General features: G+C 43.3%; 1 protein-coding gene across 3 annotated transcripts in view; it reads left to right on the forward strand.

The window, feature by feature from the left end:
* The first annotated feature begins 5783 nt into the window (after positions 1-5783).
* Positions 5784-18122, forward strand: part of KMT5B (lysine methyltransferase 5B) — a 30510-nt gene continuing 18171 nt past the window's right edge. For 2 of the 3 annotated variants that reach the window (XM_056354789.1, XM_056354790.1), the window contains exon 1: positions 15240-15378. Coding sequence is in view for 1 of the 3 variants with exons in the window: in XM_056354788.1 (XP_056210763.1) it covers positions 14258-14417; positions 15231-15378 (308 nt within the window). In the remaining 2 variants the exon portion in view is untranslated. Of the gene's footprint in view, positions 6411-14174; positions 14418-15230; positions 15379-18122 lie in introns of those variants that run through there. The other variant, XM_056354788.1, reaches the window with a different exon arrangement.

The raw sequence follows: 18122 nt of genomic DNA on the forward strand, positions 1-18122 counted from the left end.
AATTCCTCCCTCCAAAGCATGAAAACAACTGAGATCAATACAACTTAAGGATGATACTTGCCAAGCTCTCAGTTTTTTTGCACAGCATCCTTCATATAAACTAGGTCCAAAGTAAGCAAGTAGACACGCAGAAACAAACAAACAAAAAAAACCAACCCACAACCCAACCAACCTAATTTCCGCTTGAAAAGGAAAGAGATGCATTCAGATACTATTTGAGAGGAAATGAAGGAGCCTGTTTCAGAACTGACCTGGAAGTTGCAAATCAGGGACAGGCTGTGGTCCAGCTGGTCATCTGCTTTATGTATAGCTCCTACACAGTTAAAGGTAAGCTTTTGGATATATGCTACTACAAACCCATCAGTGATTTTAAAAGCATCCAAAGGACAGCATTTCATTCCAGAAAGCAGAAAAAAAAGGAGGAAATAATGGCTATTTTTTCCCTCTGTTTCCTGATACCTTTCTGTGCATTTGTGTAGTATCAAACGTAGTGGGATCCTGATGTCACTGGGCTTCACCTCTGACACTATAAGAGTAGCAACAGGCTTTGTTACATTGTTGAAATTAGTAAACTCACCATGACTTCAAAGGGCTTTGTCTCAAGGCAGCGAACAATTTCTGAGCCTGTTTTTCTTCAAATTCCAAACTTTGTTTTCTGTACAAATATCACCTTCCTTCTATTCGCACCTCTTACGCAGAGACAGGTCAACTCAGACAGATGGTGGTGAAGAAAAGCAGGAGTAAAGCAGTATTTGTTTGGTACCAAAGGAGTATTCCTTGCTGAGGACAATAACTGCAGCACTCTCCCAAGGACTGGTGAAAATCTAACTATCAACAAAACTAATCTCAGAGAAGAGGAAAAGCTGGAAGGGTTTTCACTAGAATCTAGCCAGCGTCCAAACGCTCGCTGTGAACTTGCTGTGAGAAATTCTGCATCTTTAGCAAAAACAATATGCAGAGTTATTTGCAAATTAACTCTGTTCTTTCCTGTTATGCAACTCTTCATCATTTATTCTTATCTCTCTTTTCCTCTCCCTCTACAACTTGCATTACTTTTTGAAAACGTATCCCTTGTTTGAGGAACAGGATTTAATATCGTCCTAACTGCCTCCTATATTTTTGGAGGGGGGAAAAGGAATGGAAATGAATATTATTTCATTTGCTTGCATATGCTTACACGTTAGAAGGGTGTGATAAACCTGGGATCCATACAGAGAAAATTCTCCCTTTCACCATGCAGGAATTTTATGGAGGAAAGGAAGGGTTTCTCCCTGAACAGGGATAGTGTTAGGAGATGAGACAGTCTCTTCCCCATAGACAAAGAGTTTTGGTTTCCAGGTGCCTTTTGTAGCCTCCTGGATCTGTTGCCTTATTCCTAAACAGAAAAATCCAGTTATTAGAGATAGCACTTATTCCTGTTTAGCACCCAGCACTCTTCTGTCTTTTTGTTTTGGACATAGCCTAATGTGCACAGAGGCACTGACTGCAACATTGTGTGACAGAGGTTCCAGGATCAGAAGATACGGACATTATTTGTATTTGATGGTGGCAGAAAATAAAAACAAAATAGGACTTAAGAAAATCTCTGCAGATATCTATTAGCTTATTTTAAAAATAAAGGGAAGGGTTGCTGTTGATAAGCGTTAGGGCAGAAAATCTGCCTTTACTGCCGGCAGGGAGCTCAGCTTTTATACTCATAATTTCTCTACCATGCCCCCGTATTAAGTCACTGAAAAGATCCTTAGAATAATGAAGAAATACAAACCTCCGTATTTTATAAATAACACTCTGCAGACCCTAAGTGAATACAAGGATGTAATTCACTCTAGGATTTCTGCAGCTGTTAATAAATCACTCAAGCTGCACTCTGGCAGTTTATGACATCAGCAGATCCCCTCAAGTGAATTACAGCCATTAATTTACACAGAGGAGGCCATCTATCATCTATTATTGACCATCTGTTACTAAGAAGATGTATATTTTTGATAAATTAGTAAGATTTTTATAGAAGACTTCTTTAATTTTATTCCTATGTACATTCATTTGCAATGTTCAACTTTGGGTTTCTAATAGTCAGTGAAAACCGACTTGTGACATCAGCCAGAGGTGATTACACATTGATTGCAGTGGTACGCCTCTCAGCAAGTTAGCAAGGCACAGTGGCTAGAGCTTAGGGCCATGCTCCTGCACAGATGGAAGGGATTGATCCTCTCAAAGATGGCACAGGAAGATATTTACTTGCTCAGCATACAAAGGAAACAAATTCTCTGCGTGCCCATGCCAATAGAAAAGTGTCATTTGCAATGTGAAACCTGTTACCCCTTTGCATGTCATTTCTTCCCAAAAGTAAAAATAATGGCTATAGAGCATCTGCTTGCTGTAAACAGGAGACAAAACATTACCATCAATGAAATTTCAAGCTCGTTACACTCTACTATTTACTTCAGCTTCTTCCTTGTGTTTCTTTCTGTTTCCTCATGCTTCTACTTCACTGGGTGATACTGCTGGGCTCTTAAAATCGGTGGAACTGATGATAGGGATTTGGGCACAGTATTTCCAGTTTAAAATTCCAATGTAAGTTATATGTTGGAAAACAATATGTTCCAATATAAGTTATAGAACAAGACGTGGTGTGCCTTAATACTTTCACAGCACAAAGGTGCCTTATAGCCCAGCAGGCCTGCTAAAGAGCCAGAACATGTATGACAACTCGGCTTTGTTATTGGCACATAAACGCTCCCAGATGTCCGTTTCAGAAATGCTTACGCTGGTTCTGTGTAAAAGTACTGCAGAATAAAAGTAAGCAAAACAACCCCAAACGTCTGCGTGGCTGAGTAAAACTGTCGAGCGGGTGATGGACTCTTCAATTGTGGTTATATGTTTGTAGTCCTCCAAATTACCCATTGCCACAGTATTTAAGTCAGATTTGCAAATAAAGTAAGAATGGACATACAGGGACAAAACACCATTTGCCCAGCTAGAGCTGTATCTTTTTCAGCTTAAGCTGGATTTGGCTTCATATCAATGGAAAGGTTTTGTTGCAGGGGTGGTTTTGAATAGGGAAGCTTAGGGCTGAGGGCTGGATTCTGACCTGCAGCTGTGGGCAGAAATCTGGACCGATACAAAGCCCCAGAGATCACAACGCAGCAGCAGCTTCTTCACGTAACTCAAGTCTAAATTTCAAGTTTTGCTTCTTGAAAGACGTTTTTTACAAAACCACTCATGACATAAATATTTCAATAACTACAGATTTTCAGTGAAAACCAGATGACCAAAAACGTTTGCAATAGTAGGCCTGTACTGTCATAGCATATATGGGACAGTAGAAATGTAAAAGTTACTATTCCCAAAGTGGGAACTTCTACGAAATCAGGAAAAAGCAGATTTTTATAACTGCAATGACTAAGAAATACTACTTTGGGAATTAAAGGCTACTGATTCTTGCCAACTGAAATAAACTCATCCATTGCCTGGCAGACGCTCTAAATCTTTTGGTCTCATAGTATCAGAAAAAAATTCTCCAGCAGAAGTCACAGAATCACCACAGATATCCCAAGTAACACGTAACTGAATGAAATTTTTATGCCTTTAGAAAACAGTGCCATCATCACCATCCTTTGATAACTAATTAGAAAACAATAAAAGTTTGTTTTATCTGAGACCTTTCATGTTCTGGTGAGGGTTAAGCCTGGTACAGTGGTATTATCTTAGGCAGTGAAACTGGTGTTGAATCTAGAAGTCTTTCACAATAAAAAATATAATAAATTTATGAAACTACATTTGGTTGGGAGCTAATTGCCATGTTATCTACTGTTTTCCAGAAAAAACACGGGCACTCAAAAATTTTTAACAGGGTAAACTTATTCCTGAAGCATCCTGTCATGATTTGACCATGGCTTGAACACCCAACTTTCTTATTTTCAAAGGCGGCATTTTGTTTTGTTGAATTAATTCAACAATGGGAACTACAATGGGAAAACAATATAACATAGAAGAAATAATAAACCCAACTGTAATCAAACCGGAAACAATGCTTATTTTTTCTTTAACTTTTGTTACCAGAATAGCAGAGGAAATAAGGTTTAGATGAATGTATTCTGAAAAAAATAACATCCTTTCAGATGTAGCCAGGGCTTTGTCACTAGATCACCTGCTGGAGTCTACGGTGGAGATGTAAATAAGGGTTTCTGTGTGCACTGCTTCAAACACAATTAAGGACTTACCACCTGTTGCTGGAGCTATGAAAAACTCTTGTTACTGTCAGGACTGAAGCCGGCATCTTCCACTCTAGCAATATCTAACCTTCCGACGCGACGGCACTCGTTCCCGTAAATATACGGGACAACCTGGTGCATCTATAAAACCACATACACACATTGTTACCAATATTATCAGTGTGTCAGTGCTTGCAATGTTATTAATAGCCCATTCAGGTCTGAAGTAAGTCTTTCAGAGATTTGTAATTTAACCGTAAATGTCTGTGTTAATCTGGTTTAGCAACGGGGCCTGCAACAATCTCAGCTTCAGAGGCAACTTCTTGTTATCAAACTAGAGTAAAATCTATTTAGCTAGCAATTTGGTTTGTTGGGGCACACAGACAATTGTTTTGCTTATATAATTAAAGCAAAATTAAACCCCATTCCACACAAAATTATATTTAATTAAAAAAATTTAGCATCCTACTGGGGACAAAACTGAGGATTTAGCATTTTTGGCAAGTGGCTACTGAAAGATGTTACGCAGCAAAGCTTTTCCTCTTCCACAAGCACTCAAATTTAGCTTAAACTGAATGCAAATAACTGCAAAGCTTCTAGTAGACTTAGGAAATGGTATTTGAGAACAACCCATACTGTAATCAGCAGACCACATGACACCACACACGAAGGGCAACACGAGGCATGTCATAAAATAATAAAACTTCTGAACTTTGAGCAGAAAACGCTTGCCTTCAAGTTTTCCAACTCCTACAAATGTGGAAACACTCGGCAGTTACTATATTAACAAGTTTCTGGGTGTTTTTTTTCTCCAGAAACGCGTTTAATTCATCCCTTTTCTGCTGCCGTGGTGGCCTGGTATCCCACTGCCACCTTTTGTTCTGAAGGGGCTCATGCTCAGGGGCAGGCGACCCCCCCCCGGGTCACCCCCCGGCACGCCGGGGTGGGCTTCAGGAGCCGGGAGTAGCGGAGAAGGAGGCAGCCCGGCCCCGCAGGGCAGCCCAGGGCGGGAGGAGCCGTCCCAGCCCCGGCAGGCCGCAGGGGCCATTTTTAAATGCCTCTCCTCAGCGGCGGGGGGAGCAGGTGCGAAGCCCGGAAGCTCCCTGAGGCGCTGAAGTTGCGGCTCCCGCACCCTCAGGCCGACTACCCCCTCACAAACCCCGGAGTCAGAGCAAAAGAAGCACCTAAAGCCCCCTCCGACCACCCGGGGTCACCAAAGCAGCCGTTCACCACTCGCCCCCGCGGCGGGGAGTCCCCCGTATTTAAAGGGCAGCTCCGGGCGGAGGGATCCCACCGCCGCGTGAGGTGGACCGGCACTTCTTCCCCGCACACACGGCCCGAGCCGCGGGTGGACCGGATCTTGTTTTCTCTCAGCGAAATCCCTCCGCCGCGGCGCAGCGCCGCGCTGAGCTGTCATGGGAGCGGCAGACCGCGCCGTCCCTCCTGCGCGGCCGGGGCGCGGGGGCTGGCGGGCGGCCGGGCTGTCTCTGTTGCCGCCGGAGTGAGGGGGCGGCGGGAGGGAGCGGGAGCAGCGGAGGTTGCGGGAGGGGGGCGGGCAGTGTTTTCTTTCCAGCGCTGTATCCCTCCGCGGCGGCGGGCGTGAGTTCGTGTTTGCCGCCGTGTCCCTCCGCCGCCGGCAGCGCAGGGGCAGGCGGTGTCTCCCCAGACGGGGCGAGGAGGTCGCGGGCTTCACCGGCAGAAAGAAGAAGAAACTTAGGAGCGCGGTGGCCTGCCCGCCTCGGCAGCCCGGCGGAAAGAGGGCTCCCCGCAGAGAAGAAAGAAAGAGGAGGAACCGGCGGCGACAGCGGCCCGTCCTCGCGGCCGCCCTGCGGGGTCTCTGCGAGGGAGCCCAGGGGACTCTTTCTCGCGGGGCTCGGCGGAGGGATCTCTACGCGCTTCGCTCCGTCGCCTCCCCCCTGCACCGCTCGCTGCTCGGTGCCGCCATCTTGGATTTTAATCCGCCATTTTTTTCCTCCCCCCACTCGGAATTATTTTTTATCACTATCGCCGCTTTTTTTTTTTTCTCCCCCTCCTTCGTTTTCCTCCCCCGCCGCCTTTCCCTCGCTCAGCCTTCGCTTCGCCCCCTCCCCACCTTCCTCCCCTTTTTCCCCCTCGCTCCTTCCCCTTTGATGATTCATTTTCCCCCAGCGCCGGCTGGGGCAGCGCCGAGGGACCCAGCGCGGGGGCAGCGGGGAGGTGAGTCCGTGTCTTTGGGGGGGGTGGGGGCCCTGCGAGCGAGGCAGGCGCCAGGCCCGGCCTGTCAGCGGGCGGTGCACCGGGGGGCGCCCCGCGGCGGGGCCGGGGGCTCCGGGGGGCCGTCAGGCGGCGTGCCCGCTGCGCTGCCCCCGCCGCGGCCCGGCTGGGGCGGTGAGGGGGGGCGCGCACCGCGCAGGGCCCCGCCGCCGGGGGTAGGGGGAGGGCGGGCTGGTCGCCGCGCTGACAGCCGGGCCCCGGCGCTGCGGGCCCCGCGGGCACGGGGGTGTCGGCAGGCGGGGCCGGGGGCGGCGGGGGCCCTAGGGGGCAGCAGGGGGCCGGGGAGGGCCCGGCCCGGCCCCGCCGCGCTCCCTGCGGGTGGGCTCAGCCCCGGGGGCGAGCGGGGACCTGGCAGGGCCGGCAGTCGGCGGCGGTTCGTGCGGTCCCGCTGCGGCACTGCCGGGCCCGGCGACACGGCTCCCGCCTCGGGGCCAGCCCCAGCAGCAGCTCCGAGCCCGGCTGTGCCGCTCGCTTGGCATTACGGGCTGTTTGAGCCACCGTTCCGCGCTCGGAGCCTGCTGCAATTAACGCCTGACATCCTGGAGTGTTTTGTGATTTTTATTTTTATTGTTTTTTTATCGCGGAATACATGCTTTTAAGGAAGGGGGGAAAGCACAATCTTTGTCCGGCATCTGTATCTGAAACTTAAAAGTCATTTGGTCTTCCACACGCTGCTCGCTGAAAAAGTAAAGCAGCGGGTGGCAGAGAGTCCGTGGTGTTTTGTCGAGTTGTGTCGCAGGCTGTGTGAGGATCTGAAGTGTGTAACTTGGTGTAGTTGTCTGGCGGGTTGAACTCAGCGCAGGGTGACACATATGAGGCGGCGATTTGATCGAAGTGTTTAACAGCGTAACTACGAATACATAGTGGGAGGTTTTAATCAATGAGGCTAAAATGTGTCACAGAGTAAGCTGAGACAGTCATGCCCTGTTTCTGTCGTCTTGGCACTGTAGCTGTGCGTGCATCCTCTTCTGCTTTCACTAAAGATGATCTTTTGTCTTGAATTCTTCAAGCCTTCTTCCTTGCAACTGAGGCTGTGTGAGGAAATCAAGATTTATTTGATTGAAAAACGGGGTTTGTTTACCCTGCTATTCTGTTATTAGAGCCAGACACGTACAAACATCTCTGCTTTATACCCATTTGAGTTTGCAAACTGGAAAGTAAGCCTTATTTAAAGTAATTACTTAGTGCATTGCGTATTAAATGAATAAGTGGGATGATTAAATGAATAAGTGGGATGATGTATCCTTGTATACTTGGTAACAGGACTGACAAGGCTCTTGAATACTTGTTTTGCTCTGCTAGCACTATCCTACTGCAGGACTACAATTCCCAGTATCCTTTTCACTTCAGACAGCATTGTGCTTTAATGCAACATGCCCAAATTAGCATAGTAAGTGTAAGGTATGATACTTCTGGGCCAAACAGTGAATCCATAGCTGTGGTTTGAGAACGCAGAGCATTTAGGAGCAGTCCTAGCTTAAGTGCTCCTGACCTTGTCCCCCCACCCTCTGGCAGCATCCTCTTGTATACGGTGGTTCAGGCCAGGGAGGTTCGGACTTTTCTGGTGACTCCCCTGACTCGGTCACCACTTGCCTCCCCAGTGGTTTTGCTGGCACAGAGGGAGGATGGTGTGGAAGCAGGCACATACAGGCGGGGAGGCAGCAGGGCTGCTTTTGAGGTTATGCTGGTTTGAAACCTTCGTTGAACTATGGTGTGGTTTGTGCCAGCCATGGTGGGGCTCCCCTGAGCTGCTAGGTTCGGCTGAACCGGTGTAAGTCACATAGCTAAACTCTTCAAACAGCTGATGCTTTTTCTTCCCCTTTGAAAGGTTCTGCTGCTGCTCCTCCGGTACTGCATCCTCTCTTGCTTTAGTGCCCATTGGATCCTTTGCTAAACCCACTCAGCACATTAAACCAGCAGAAAAGTACCTGCTGACCCCCCTGTTGGGGTAGTGGGTTAAACTGAGTTATGGAGAGGTCTGCTGAGCTCCAGAACTGGTGGAAATGTTTGTGTGAATTGGCAGAAACAGCAAGCTTTTGGACTGGTCTGTGAAAACCTGCTGAACGCTGGAGTTGCTGCAGTGAGCTGGGGGGGAATCATGCAGCCTTTAGGGTGCTTTGCTCAGCCCGTTATTTGGTTTCACCCTGAGCCAGCACCTAGTGGGTGGGGGGGGTGGGCGGGGAGGGAGAGGAGAAGGGGCAGGAGCTCCTGAAGCACTTCTCTGTGCATTCCCTCTCTGCTGCTGCTTCGTACTAGCACCTATTGCTTCTGTGCCTGCATTGTACTTGGATTAGCATCCTGATTGACACACAGAAATCACGTGGCAGCGAAGGGACTGGCACAAGGGAAAGTGGCAGTGTACAGACTGAGCTATGGGTGCGGGGCTGAATCCTGGGTTTGGCTCCGGTTTGAATCCACATGTGCTCTCACAAACCCCCATCCTGGGGCTGGAGTTCTGCAACAGTTTGAACTGACAGGAGCTGGTAATTTTGACACAGCCTTACAGCCTCCCACGTGCTGCTGTTAACCCCTGTCCAATTCTTCACCGAGCTTATTCTGAGAACTAAGCAGCTGAAAAGAAACATCCAAAAAACATTTTTTCCCCCTTGTTTTTCTGGTGGTTTAATTTACTGAACCAGCTTATCCCAGGGGCAAAGAAAGTCAAAAGTGGGTATGAAATCAGGTGGCTGAAGTAAGCATCTGCAGGGGTGGGACTGAAGTAGCATTTCCTAGGTAGCTTTTGTCCTGTTGAGGAATCACACCCTCAGCTCCAGAATCTTTGAAGTCCTGTGGGACTGCCTGGCCTGTCTTTGAGGTACAGCTTTGACTACACGGATTATGGGGAAGTAAACTCCCAAATACCTTTTCTTTTTTTTTTATTTTTTTTAATTTTTTTTTTTGGTCACCTCCTGTGGTTGCAAAGACCTCTGTTCCATGCCTGGTTTTGCTGTGTTTTAGTATCATCGATAATAATTTGTAGTGTAACATACAACGTTAGGTTTCTGTTTGAAGTGACACTGTACCTTGGCTTCACACCCTCTGTGAGCCAGGAGCATCCTATGCCTCCCTTTCCTCTCTGGCTTAATGGCACTTGTCTGAGCTGTCAAAAACAGTAACTGAAATAAGATTTGAGGCTGTTGAATAACTCCTTAAAGCTGCGCAATTTTTCATTTCACTTTGACTTTGTTCAGAGTCTTCTGTGGTCTTAGAAACTTAAACATGGGGGTGGGTGGAATTTTTTTTTCTTCCTTACCTGGATGCAGTGGCTGTAGGAAATAGTCTACAGCCTAGTGATTCTATAGAAAACCTGGTTGCATGATTCTGCTCTGCTTCCCAAATTCCAAGGTCTGTTGCTTTTTTTAGAACTATCAATAACGAAACTTGTATCTTTTTTCTTAATATCACTGATTTCTCCAGAAAAGCTGAGGCTGTGGTCATTGGGTCTTTTTTTTGTGTGTCCTGTATTTGCCTTAGGCCACTGTCTTGTTGAGGAAGACTTTTTGCAGCTATAGTTAATTTTAAAAGAAAGCACCAAAATAAACAAACAAAAAAACCCAAAACAAAACCCCAAAACTGGTTTAGATGTTTGAGTTCTTAAACAGAAATAAAAAAGAAACCCTATTTTAGAAGGAAGTCCTTTGGCTGCCTGTGTACTGGAGACCATAGGGAAGAGGAGGATGACCATGCCTGGGAGGAAACCTCCTGATCCTGATGTCTTTGCCTGTGTCCTGGAGAGGGATGAACAAAATCCACTGTCTCTATTTAGAAGCTGTCCTTGTCCTTTAAGTAATAAATATATACAAAAACTGTCTTACGGAAGACTAAAATAAATGATACTTGAATTTCTTATGGTTACTGATGTATGTGTTTCTGTGGCTTAGGGTTTTATTGATTTGATTTTTGTTCAGCTTTTTTCCCCCCCTCACAACAAAACTTTTCTGAATTGATAGATTTCAGAGATGAGAGCCTAAAACCTGGGAGGCTCAGACAGCTTTTGAGATCCATTTTAACCGCCATAGAATTTCTTTACTCAAATTCATAGGTATTTACTACACTTCCCAGTATAAAAGGACTGAAGCTTTCCATGTGTGATATAAATGTGAATGGTACTGTTTAATCAGTCTGGTAAACACATGGATAAGTCTGGCTTTGTGAGCGTATTACATGATGACCGTGTTAATGATGTTTGTGCTTCAGTTGTTGATTGGTGCTTCTGAATGTTACAGAAATGCAAATAATGCTCACAAAGTGTATTAATAGGTTTAATAAATTTAGAACCAGGTAAATGAAACTTGAGTTTTCATTTTTGAGGGCACTTCTGCAATGAAATGTTAAACTCTTCAGTGAGAGGTGCCAAATGTGATTGAGCTACTTTTTGACATTTGAGGAAACGTGCCTGTAAAACTACCATAATAGAATTATAAAAGGCAGTATAGTTCTAACGAGTAGTAGTGTAATTAATAAAGGGTTAAAAAAGCAATGTGGATATTTGCATGGAAATAAAAAAGGTCCCTTGGAAGCTGTAGTTGTGCTGGTAAACTTCACAGTATAGATATACCCAAAGTCATAAATGATCCATGGGTGATGCTACATTATATGATGGTGGAGCCCTTTAGCAGGAATTTCAAAGTATGTGGAGGTGGAATATGTTCCTTTTTTTTCTTGAATAGGAAACTGGTGTTCATGTCTTACTTGTCTCTCTCTGTTCCTAAAGGACTTGTCAGCATGAGGCTGATGTAGAAAGTGTTGAGAGCAAACCTCACCTGAAGATGTATTAAGGAACACGGGGTGATGAGTGGGGCACCTCTTGCTCTCTTTTAGGTTATCTGTTGGCACTAGGAGCTGTGGTATTCACTGGGAAAGGAATCCTGTCTGCTGGTTCTGGCTTTTCACACTACCCCTTAAGAGCAGCGTTTGTCTATTGGGAGAAGGAGTAGAGGCTGAAGAAGCACAGTTGCGGTCTTCAAGTTTGTCATCTGGCTGGTATTAGAAAGTAAAAGGCAGCAGTAGATGGAGACAAAGATTGTCTTGCTTGCTAGGCTCAAATAAATGGTTTTTCACAAGAATATTTGCTAGGCGAATGACTTGATTTTGCTTGGGAAGGACTTCTGTTGTCATCTATATCAAGGTACTTTGCAGCAAAAGTGAGTATTTTTCCTAACGAAGTATATACTAAGAGTATGGTTTGAGTGTTTTTCTGTGGCCACATTCCTCCTTACCTTTGCTATGACACTTCCCTTGTCGTTACTGTATTTGTTAGGGAGAAGTGTGTTAGCAGAGATAGTACTCACCCTTCCCCAACTGGACTGATGGAAGATCAGTTTCCTTCTTTGTTCAGAGTACGCCTTTTTCCAGCTGGAAGTGTAGCTACTGTACCTCTTAGTTGTCAGAAGTGCTGCTGTATTGGATGTTTTTCCTCCAGATCGTTGCATCCAATACAGTAATTGCCCATGGTCTGACTTCATGGTTGACTTTGTTTGCCTGTACTGCTCCCAAACTGCATGTGGCGCGCTGTGGAGTATAGTTGCATCCTGGCTTACAAAGAGACCGAGGCTGAATTTAGTGGAAGTCTTTGATGTAGTTTTCGTTTTAATGCTGTTTATTACCACTGTTAGAAAAACAGGGAACAGAGTTTAATTAAAGTATGTAGAGCTGTAAAAGTAATTAAGCAGAAAGAGGGAAGATTGGGTTTGTCATTAAGTGTTTATGTGGTAGTCAGTCAGTGGCAGATCTTCATGGGATGGCTGTGTTCTGAAAGAAGTTCAGGTGGGGTCCTTAACAAGAAAGTTTTGGGGTTTTATTTGGGTTGTTTTGGGTTTTTTTCCTTTTTAAATGTATGTTATCAGGCAAGCTCTATGATGGACCAAAAAAAAAAGAAGCAAAACAGTTTAGTGTTGCCTAGTGCAGGTTTAGCTCTGAGATTTCCAGGGGTCGTTTTTAGAGGTACTATGTAAAAATCTGTGGTTCTGCTTATAGCTGAATGCAACGAATAGGGTTTTCCCAAGCAAATTTTCAGTCCCTGGTTTGTTTTCTGAAGGCTGTATATAGTAACTTCCTAAAGAATTTTTTCATTATGCAGAGCAACTTTTGCATTCTGGTAGTCTCAGTTAAAGATTGCTGGTCCAGCAAAATAGACATTTTAAACTGTTGTTGTTGTTGTTTAATCTTGAGGTCAAAGCCAGTCACCACTTGGCACTGGCAGCAAGAAAATTCCTTGTCCACTGAAATTGTCTCAATTCTTTTTCTTTATATTGAGGCAGTAGTTGAGCCAGCTTTTCCTCAGTATGATTTGTTATATTTTTGTCAATAATCTTACTATCCTTCTTTGACAATTTGTAAAACTTTTTAAAACCTGCAGACTTCTGAATGATAGTTCTATGAAAATGTTTGAGCCAATGTATCTATTAAAGTCACTTACCTACTGTTTTTCTCTAATACCTCAATCTTCTGAATCTTTTAAAGCGACTTAGTTAGTAATCGTCTGGCCATAAATATTTCTGTAGCTTTAAATTCCTCGGTTATGAAGTTGTCTAACAGAAATCAGTAGTTTGCTACTCTTAACTGATTAAAAACATAATTTCTACAAAAGACACTGTCAAAACTTTTGTTAGTTTGTTGCAGATTTCTTAGCAGATTGAAATGCCTGTTAGGTGGTGTTATCTGCTGGGAGCAGAGCATGAATGTTCTTTTTTATATTACAGTAAAAAGAAAAGGTATGCTTTGTTTCTTTATGAGGCAGCAGTAGGGAGGACGATTAATTAAAACCAAATAAATTAATTACTAATGCATAAATGTAGTTGTAAAATAATTGTTTAAATCAGCATTGGATTTTTTCCTGCAAGTTACACAGAGTGAGACACAACTGTGTACAAAAGCATTAGTAACTTTCTTCTAGTTATTTATGCAGAAGGCATTGAGGCTACAGACAAAAACTAGCATGTGATTTGCTGGCCACTGTAAAATTTCAGCTCTGTTTGTGACCCCACTTACTACTGGCCCATTGAGCCAGGTGTGTTGTGACTGGGGCTTTTTTTTGTTCCATGGAACAGTAAAAGTAGCCTGGGCCCTCTAGATCATCATTGAGGGTTTTTTGAACTCTGATTTTTCAGTAAAGGTTTAACATCTTTCCCCTACCCCCATTCCAAAAATGTTGTCATTTTTCTGATTGCTTTTCTTTTTCCTATTGTTTCTTTAACTGTGTTCATCTTTAGTTCCTGGAGGATGTTTATATAAACGTCATTCTTTGCTGTAGAGTTCCAAACAGGTTACAGGTTTCATTTATTAGGAAATAAAATTGTAATTGGGTGTGTTTGAAAATACTCAATTTTTGGTGTAACATAACTGTGTGTCTATTTATCCATGTGTATGTATGCCTATATAAATATATAGGTATAATATGTGTATAGTCCAGCTCTTAAACTGCTATGGACAGCTCAATTTTATCAGCTTTAGAATTCTGTCTTTGCTTCCAGATGTGATTGTAAGTCATAGGACAATACTTCACCTGTGGATATCTGTACTTGCAGCAGTTCACTGTACTAGTGCTAATTAACTGCTTTTCTTTCTTTCTAATACAAATGCAGATCTCAGTCTTTCCCCCATCCCCTTTTTCTTTCTTTTTTTTTTTTTTTTTGTTGTTGTTAAAACTGTGTCTTGGAAACAGTTTCCCAGTAAGTTCTAATCATGTTTATGTTTTGCTTCTGGTAGGAATTGGAACTGAAATTATTCATCCACTTCTCCAAGCCTTTTGAAAAGTGACTAAATGCAACTGAGTCAGATTGTCTGTGGGAATGAAGTGGCTGGGAGAATCCAAGAACATGGTGGTGAATGGCAGGAGAAGTGGAAGCAAGTCGTCTAATGACCATGCACAGAATCAGACCAAACTGCAGCATGCTGGAAAGGAGAATCCGAAGACGGGCAAAAATGGAGTTGAGAGAAGGTCTAGCAGATGTATGTACATGTTTATGGGGCTTAGCGCTGTATGTCATTCACCTTATCAATTTGCAAGTCAGGCTTCAGTCTTGTCTTCATGAAGGAGGTCTGCATTCAGCGTGTAGCTATCGTCAGAAGTATTAATCGTGTTTGTATTTGTTGGATGTGTTAACTCATTTCAGGTATATAGATCTCTTCAGATCAGTCCAAAAGTTAAGTGAAGAAAAACTGTATAAGTATAAAATACACGATTGGCATGAAGTGAGAACTAGTGTGATTGGAAGTGGATGATAATGTAATTTGAATTACTAGCCCAACTTTTAGTAGGTGTGCATGTAAAAGTAAATCCCATTTTGAATGAAGTCACACATATTGATAGTCATTGTGAAATGGTTTTAAGGAAGATGGATTTTTATTTTTACTGTTGGTCTGGGCTAAATATAAATTCAGTGTAAGTCCTTTATTCAGATTCTGGGAAAATCAGGTTTGAAATTTTCGCATTTATAGGTCAGAAACTTGAGAGGCAGGCATAACTGAACTGTGTAGTCTGCAAAGGTGCTTGTAGTGGGGGAGGGGAAGAGAGAAGGAAAGCAAAATTAATTAAGACACCCATAAAATACATTCTAAAATAACTTTCTCCATTAGCTACTACAAAAATGAACGAAAGCAAGAGTGAAAAATTAACTGTGCTCTTGCTTCTTGAGATATCATATATCTCCCTTAAATGTTGTATATTGTTTGTCTCCCAACCCGTGGCTGTCTGTCCATGAGCATAGCTGGACTTTGTAACATTCCTTAAACAATATCTAACATATGCTCTCTTGTTTGCAGGTAGCGGTGCTTCAGGATTTGAGGGTCAAAGTCGTTATGTGCCTTCCTCTGGAATGTCTGCCAAGGAACTGTGTGAAAACGATGACCTAGCAACTAGTTTGGTTCTTGATCCCTATTTAGGTTTTCAGACACACAAAATGAATACTAGGTAACTTGTCTTTATTTTTCTAGAAAAGATTTCATCTTCTTAGTTGATGTAAGCAGAGCAAAACTATGGAATTTCTTGCATGTTTGTGGAAGTCTGAATAAATAGCTATTTTTGAGTAGCTGCCGCCTTTAAAACGGAATTGCATGTGAAACTGGAACTCAGAGCTGTGTGGCAGGGTGCATTTGTAACGCTGTCATAGGTCTTTCTGTTAGCCCTCATGTGTTTTTATGCTGTAGAACAGGTTGTTGGCAGACACTGTTTCCTAGCTTAAACAGTTAAGTTAATCATAAGTTTTAAACCCTTAGTCCTTTGAAATATTTCGAAGACGGAAATTAGTGTTTGGGGACTTTTCTGTTTATTTCATGTGCCTGGGTGCTCCCCCCACCCCCCTTACTTGTAGGACATCACAAGAAAAGTGCAGCTCCTGAGCACTTCAGTGTTGGTGCCGCTTGATTTTAAGTTCTTGCAGACTCATGCTAAAGGAATGATACTCAGACATGTCTGCATGTATAAGATAAATTAATGTGCATGCTGGGAACTTGCTTAAAAAAAGAATCGCATATACTTTTGCACTGTTATGCACTTGTCTGAATACTTACGGTCTAAATTCGGTGTGGCAGTAAGGTTTAGTTGTTGCATGCTTCTTCCTGTTTTATAGACATACTGCTGATTGTAAGCATATTCTGTAGATCTCTATTAAGCTTTTGTTTGTGTACAAGATCTGCATTGCTAGCTTAATGGAGAAGCTGTATGTAAGTGGTAAGTTTCTAAGGACAGGAACGCTGTGCTTATTATTGTACAATAATAAGAGCTGGGGTTTCCAGGCCATACATCATGGGAAACAGGCTGCTCAACCCTTCAGGCTGTTGCTGTGGCGGTTTTTAAAGAAGAACAGTTTACCTGCAGAGCATGGTCACATAACCAGAGTAGCACTTAGGTAGATTTTTGTATGTATGTATGTAAAAAGCAGATTGCCTCAAAAATGTCTACTAGATTAATTGGTGGTGTCACGTAACATAAATGGTTGCTGGTATAACCTGACAGCATGAGTTGCACATGAAATTGCAGCAGAGTGGTCCTAATCACTGTAAAGACTTGCTCCAAAGAGATTTTTTTTTTTTCTCCCCACTGGAGACTGCAACATCTGTCTTTGAGGAATGCTTGAGTTCTTCCTGTTGCGTCCATGCTATTGCATTGTGCAGTATTGCATTGTGCTATTGTGTTGTGCCTCTGTGCTCGCACATTGTGCCCAAAGCTGTGGCCAGGTAGATGTTCTTACAGTTCAGAGTGTCTTTGTATTTCCTACAGTTAATCAAGCTAAATATATATGCTCAAAAGACTGTTGTTGTTGTGTGAATGGTAGTCTGCAAGTTATGCACGGGTAGTTAATTCGTACACTTTTTATTAAGGAAAAGATGTATTCATTGTTAAATAGTTGGAGAAGCTACTTTCATAAATGTTTTCTGCTGATATGTTTTGAACACCTAAAATACTACTTTAATTACTAATTTGAATCAAAAGACTACACAAAGGCTATCATCATGTATTTCTTCCTATCCCAGACTTGGAGAACAGTTACAGGCAGCCTTCAAGGACTGTAGTTAATAATCTTGGAGCACTATGGGAAATACTTAGGTGAGGCTTGCAATTCCTACCAGAAACATGTCTTCTTGGCTCTTTCATAATGTCCTATTGAGAGAGTTTCTATTGTTGCAATGAGTGAAAATAAAGGCATCAGCATAGTTCTTGTTTATCTTTTTGATACGGTGATGACATCTGCTTGTTACTGTACCTGTGACACTTAGGTCATCTTCATTCCATCTAGTAAACTGTAGTCTTTCTAGAGCTCCTGAGATATTGTTCTTGTATGGCTTTCAGGGAAGGTGGGGGGAAAGCAATACAAAAAGACTGGAGTGTTTACCAGATGCCAGCACACAAATACGTGACTGTAGTAGAAATTAAGATTTACAGCTTATGTTTGGGCATCTTCTGCTTCAGTGTGATGAGGTCGTATTAGTTACATAGTTTGTGTATTGAGGTGCACTTAAAATGAAACAGCCGTGTGTGATGGCAAGCAGCTATTTCCTGTTCCCTTCTGCCTGGTCTGAGGATGTGCTGTGAAAGGGACAGTGCCACCATTCTGCTTTTACGTGTTTCCAACAGCAGAGGTTTGTAGTTTTGTAACGAGCAGCCCTGCATAAGTTGATGACCACACTGAATTTGTACTTTAGCTTACTCCTGGAAGCCAAGTCTGTATTTTTGTACTTGTCTTCTATATAAGCACTTTCTGTATTTCATTTGTTCCTGTAGTTGAAGAATTTGTAAAGACCTTTTGTTTTGTCTAGAGTATATTGATTAGAGGAAAAAAACCCTCGTAACTTTCTAGTAAAATACCTAGATTATTGTTGGAATGTCTTTGTTTTCCATCTTCTTTATACTGAATTAGTGATCTTATGGTAGAATGGTGACGAGAACATGATTGTTATTTTTCTTTTTTTTTTTTTTTCCTGGAGCCGTAGCTATAAAGTCCTGCAATTCCTGAATGCCCTCTGTCTTGGGAATTGGGCTGTTAGCTCTGTAAGCTGTCAAGTCAGTAGTGTCTGAAAGAGCTGAAGACTAGTTCTGGAAAGATTACAATTGGATTCCCCACTGAGTTTGTCCAGTGTTCCTCTGAAATACCTTCTTGTCACCAGGGATTTGATGGACAGCATAAAACGTAGCTCTGGAAACATTTTCAGTAGCTT

The sequence above is a fragment of the Falco biarmicus genome, chromosome 10 (genome assembly GCF_023638135.1).
Source record: "Falco biarmicus isolate bFalBia1 chromosome 10, bFalBia1.pri, whole genome shotgun sequence".
Taxonomy (NCBI): Eukaryota; Metazoa; Chordata; class Aves; order Falconiformes; family Falconidae; genus Falco; species Falco biarmicus.